General features: G+C 45.7%; 1 protein-coding gene across 1 annotated transcript in view; it reads left to right on the forward strand.

Annotated features, from left to right (window-relative positions):
* Dnajb11 (DnaJ heat shock protein family (Hsp40) member B11) overlaps nucleotides 1-4,162 on the forward strand; it is a 16,785-nt gene extending 12,623 nt beyond the window's left edge. Inside the window, exons 5-10 of the mRNA XM_005344745.2 lie at nucleotides 281-423; nucleotides 770-852; nucleotides 1,068-1,125; nucleotides 2,254-2,365; nucleotides 2,656-2,815; nucleotides 3,454-4,162. Coding sequence (XP_005344802.1) covers nucleotides 281-423; nucleotides 770-852; nucleotides 1,068-1,125; nucleotides 2,254-2,365; nucleotides 2,656-2,815; nucleotides 3,454-3,518 — 621 coding nt within the window. The 3' untranslated portion in view covers nucleotides 3,519-4,162. The remainder of the gene's footprint in view (nucleotides 1-280; nucleotides 424-769; nucleotides 853-1,067; nucleotides 1,126-2,253; nucleotides 2,366-2,655; nucleotides 2,816-3,453) is intronic.
* The last annotated feature ends 1,118 nt before the right edge of the window (nucleotides 4,163-5,280 follow it).

Genomic DNA, 5,280 nt, shown 5'->3' on the forward strand with positions numbered 1-5,280 from the left:
TGTGTCGTGGAAATGCTGGCGCTTCACCTTGTTTTGTGTCGTGGAAATGCTGGCGCTTCACCTTGTTTTGGAGTCTCTTCTCATCCCCTGCTCCTTCTCATTCTCTACTCCTACAGCTTTGGGTTGAGCTTAGAGTCGCTTAAGTGTGTGTTTGTGTTGTTCTTGTGTGGAGTTTGATTTGTAGCCCGTGTCGGTCTCTGTGAGGGGTGGCTTGTAGAAAAGCAGATGTGCAGAGCATTGCTCCACTGAGGTAACTAAAGGCCGTTTTCTGCATCCTTAGGTAGTTAGAAACAAGCCTGTAGCCAGGCAGGCTCCTGGCAAACGGAAATGCAACTGTCGGCAGGAGATGCGAACCACACAGCTGGGGCCGGGGCGCTTCCAGATGACCCAGGAGGTGGTTTGTGATGAGTGCCCTAATGTCAAGTAAGTGAAAGGCCCTCTGTGGGTCTCTTGACACATGAATGTTCTGATTGTCTGTACCTGGCTGTCCCCTCCCCCACCATTTTCCACAAGGAGAGCAGTGCTGTCTCTAAGCTGTGAGGCAGTACCTTTCAGTTCTGAGCGACATGTGGCAGACCCTGATGTTCGTGTGATGCAGAGTCTCTCTGCCCTGAGTGTTGGCATCTGGAAGCCCTAAACAGGCCCAGATAGCTTTGACAAACAACATAGTGTGACTGTCCAGGAAAAGGCTCCCAGACAGTGGTGAATCTGATTATATCTGGGGTCTTGTTACTATTTCCTTCTCCCTTTTTAATTCCCTTTGTCTCAGACTAGTGAATGAAGAACGAACACTAGAAGTAGAAATAGAACCTGGCGTGAGAGATGGCATGGAGTACCCCTTTATTGGAGAAGGTGAGATAACCAGTATTTATTATCTTAACTCACTTCTGCCTTGTCCCATACCTTAATGGCTACCCAGTATGTGGGAGGAGTGGAGCCATTGCCTTCCCAAACAGACTTGATAGAGCCATTGCCTGAGGTAGTGGATTTAGAAGTTACTCGAAGTGCCTCATAAATACGTGTTTGGCTTGTGTAACTTTTGGTCTTCTTTGAACTGTTCTGATCAGGTGAGCCTCATGTGGATGGAGAACCTGGGGACTTACGGTTCCGAATCAAAGTTGTCAAGTAGGTATCAGCTGGGAGAGGTGTCTCTCAGCCCTGCTTCTCGCTTGAGTGATTATGGAGTTGATGCTTCTACACTTTTTCTTCTGTTTTAGGCCTATTATACCATCAGTAATGGTGAGGTCCTGACCTTGAGCCTCAGTTATTTTCTTAGGACTTAAAAAGTCAAAAGATGCTGGAAGGAAAGACTCAGTAAGAATTGAAAAGAGCTGGGCATTTGGAGAGTACTTGCCTAGCATGCACAGAACCCTGGGTTTGGGCCCTGGCACTTTATAAACCAGGCTCGGTGGTACATATAATGCCAGTGTTCAGGTGATAGAAACAAGCAGATCAGGAGGTCAAAGTCATCCAGTCTGGGGTAAACAAACAACAACAAAGCAAGAAATAAAAAGAGCTGAAAATGAGAGGCAGTCTGCAATAGGAACCAAGGAGCTCTGTAATAGTTTTCCATAAAAAAGGCCTTCCAGTCATTTAATATCCAGCCTTTATAGGTTTCTTCTCTCTAGTGTGGAGTGCCGCTTAAACACTCCCAGGATTTTTGCCCAGGATTTGGGCTTTCTTATTTATTATTCTTATGTGTTATAATTGGAAACCAGTGATAGGTCTGGGTTTAAGGCGTGACTAAAATACTGTTCCCACTAGGTTATACAGAAATGGTCCCCCTTCCCTAGTTACCCTCTCTGCACTCTATGCCGGGTGATCTTTCCTGTGACTTCTTGCATACCTTGTCCCTTCATAACTTCCCTGAGAAACTAGAACCTAACATCTTTGGCAAGGTATGGGTGATGAACTTGAGAAATAAGATGTCAGTTGTCACCCAGGCTGGCTTTGAACTTAGTGATCTCTCTGTCCCCTTACTCACCTTATCTGCTGGACTGCACGGGAAATTCAGTCAAGCATTGTCCTTCTTTTCTGTAACCTAATGGTTGGCGGTTTCCTTACCTTTGTATCCTTCTGCTGATTGTGCACGCCTTAGAAATTGAGCTCAGTGTGACTTACGTGACTCTAATCTCAGATAAGGCTGTACGCAAGGCATGCCTAAGGCTCACTGTTTGGAGGAAACAGCCCATCTTTTCCCAAGGCTCTTCTAGCACTTTAAACTCAAGTGGTTTCTGCCTTTTTCTATTTCAGGCACCGTATATTTGAGAGGAGAGGCGATGATTTGTACACAAATGTGACAGTCTCACTAGTTGAGGCTCTGGTGGGCTTCGAGATGGACATAACTCACTTGGATGGTCACAAGGTAAGCAGCCAGGCTTCCAGTTTTGTGGTCATGTGGTGGGTTTAGGTCATCTGGAACCAGGCTCCTTTCTGGTCCTCTGCCGCTGTCTCTCCTCTTTCTGAACATCCAGCAGCAGCAGCGTCTCTCTCTGTGCCTGCCAGCCTAGGGTTCTCCTTGCCCTCTGTCCTCCCTCTGTCCTCCCTTCTCTGTTGAGCTGTGACATCAGCTTTGTCACCAGTGCATGGGAGAAGTTGTGGGCCAGACTTAGGGTGAGCCAATCCTACTCCACTTGGTTCACTTTTCCTTTCCAGGTACATATTTCCCGGGACAAGATTACCAGGCCAGGAGCCAAGCTATGGAAGAAAGGGGAAGGGCTTCCTAACTTTGACAACAATAACATCAAGGGCTCTTTGATAATCACTTTTGATGTAGATTTTCCAAAAGAACAGCTGACAGAGGAAGCAAAAGAAGGTACTGTGTGTGAGTGTGTGTGTGTGTCTGTCTGTGTGTTTGTTCACACATATTTGTACACATGAGTGTTGAATATATGAAAACAATAGCAAAACCCTTTGTAGGCATGAGACATGGTTGTAGGCCTCTCTGTGTACAGGCAATATGAAATCCTGCTGTCACTGCTCACTAAAGGCTGTGTACTTCAGTGAAAAAGCTAGACCAAACCAAAAGGGGAGGGGGGCGAGATATAGGAGAATTGGGGCGGGTGGGGGCGAACTTCTCTGTGCTAATTGAAAACAGTAGCTGGTGTAAGCGTTTAAAATAGTAAGAGAACAACAGGTAAAGGGGTGAAACTGGTGAAAGAGCAAGGGAGAAGGAACAGAAGATCAGCTGAAGTGACTCTGCTTCCTTGTTTTGCCTGTTCTTCTTTCCTAGAGCTTCATGGGATTTGGGGGTGGGCCTTGAGAGAAAGAAACAAGTGATCACATGTGTGTATGTTTTGACATCCACATGTGATCAGGTGTGTATATTGGAGATGTCTACATGCGAAGTTGAAAACGGGGGTTGTCATCCAGCCATGGGCCTTTCCATGACACCTCCTGCAAACCCTGGGCAAGTCACATCTTTGTTAATGTGGTCACTCATTCTTTCTGCAGGCATCAAGCAGCTGCTCAAACAAGGATCAGTGCAGAAGGTATACAATGGACTGCAAGGCTATTAGGAGTGAAAGAAATTGGACTTTGGTTGAAATAGGTGGATCGGCGATATTTATTATCTGCAGGGGTTTTTTGTGTGTGTTTCATTATTTTCAATATGCAAGTTTGGCGTAATCTTTTTTTTCCTGATGATCGTCATGAATAAGAGGTTCAAGAATCTGTCTATTGTGTTCAGACAAGAATGACCAGCAGAAGGTTAACTAATACCTCCCCCTCTGGGGATATCATGTCTGGTGCTGCCGCTTGAGGTTCAAGGAGTAACGTCTCAGAGGACGCCAGAGCAGAGGAAACCAGATGAGGGGTTAGAGATAATTGTTAGCCATTTCAAGATGCCAACTGGAGAAGACTGTTTTTAAATACATCTTGTTGTTATTTTTTTTCCTTGACTCCTGTTTCTTTTTCCTGTGAGTGGATGGGTTTTCTTCCCATCAAGCAAGATGGACACACACAGCATGCAAAAGAATGATGAAGGTCCAGCCCTCAGACCCCACTAAACACATATGGTGTCTCATAGCAACAAGCTTGAAGAAACCTAATAGATCAGAGACTGAGCTACATGAATTAAAATTACACAAAGACCTCATTGTCTCTGAGAGAACACATTTTCTCGTTTTCTTTGATAATAATAAAATCTGCTGTGAATATTTTACTGTTTAGAAAGTACTTTCTTTGTATCTATCCCAGTTGGCCTTATAATCAGAAACCTGTTTAGGAATGAAGATGGCCAGCTCTAGGAAATAAATATTAGAAGGACGGCAGGTGGTTTTTCTCCCCGTAGCACCAGATTCAGATGCTATCTGACTGGAGCATACTTGACTTTTGAGTCTCCTTTGTTTCTCCAGTCCTTAGGACTTCTTCTTGCCCAGCCAGTCAGTGTTTCAGTACAGTTGGGCAGTCGCTGTTGCAATCCGTGGAAGCTGCTTTTGAACCACGGTGTAGTTCCGTCTCCCCGCCCTCAGCTGTGCAGCAGCCAGTGCCGTTTAAGACTCTCAGAAACCCAGCAAACCGCAGAGATAGACATGAATTCATCGGACTTTCTGTACATCATATACATGTCCACTTTTGTAAACACATGTTCAGGTCAGCCGACTTTCACAGTTTATACACATACACACGTTCGGTGGGGTATTTTTACAGTTTCTGTCGAAGGCTGCCTATGGTAACCCAGGAGTACCCTGGTCATTATTTATAGTTGCTAACGCACTTTTCCAGACTCAGTCCACCCAGAGCCGAGGCTGCTGATTTCAGCTTGAAGATCCCACACAACTCATGTTCTCACTGTGAAGAAATGTCACTGGGGTCTTTGTCACTTTTTATTCATTGCCTAGACTTGTGATTTAGGGAGTTCCTTCCGTCATTGGGCTCTGAGCTTTAGCTCACTCTGAGTGCATTGGGAAGGTTGTGTCAAAGATCCATAGACCTTACGTTAAACTCCAGAGGCATGTCATGGTGGGAACGGCGGAAAAGATCATAAGCCAGGCTCCAAAGCTCATGAGTTTTGCACAAACAAGTGCCCTCCAAAGGCATTGTGGTCTCTGAGACAGCAAAGCACCACCACATGCTGAAGAGGCACATCTCCTCAAGATTCTGCAAGGGCCTAGGAGACTAGTACTGAAGGGACCTGAGTTCTATCCCTGAGATCCACGCTGTGGAAGGAGAGGACCAGTCCTTCCAAGTTGTCCGCTGACCACAAGAGAGCCTTGTATATACCCTTCCCCACAACAGATGGAATACTTCTGCATAGGCAGATACCCCTGTTAAAGCAGC

Source organism: Microtus ochrogaster, chromosome 2 (assembly GCF_000317375.1).
Source record: "Microtus ochrogaster isolate Prairie Vole_2 chromosome 2, MicOch1.0, whole genome shotgun sequence".
Lineage (NCBI taxonomy): Eukaryota > Metazoa > Chordata > Mammalia > Rodentia > Cricetidae > Microtus > Microtus ochrogaster.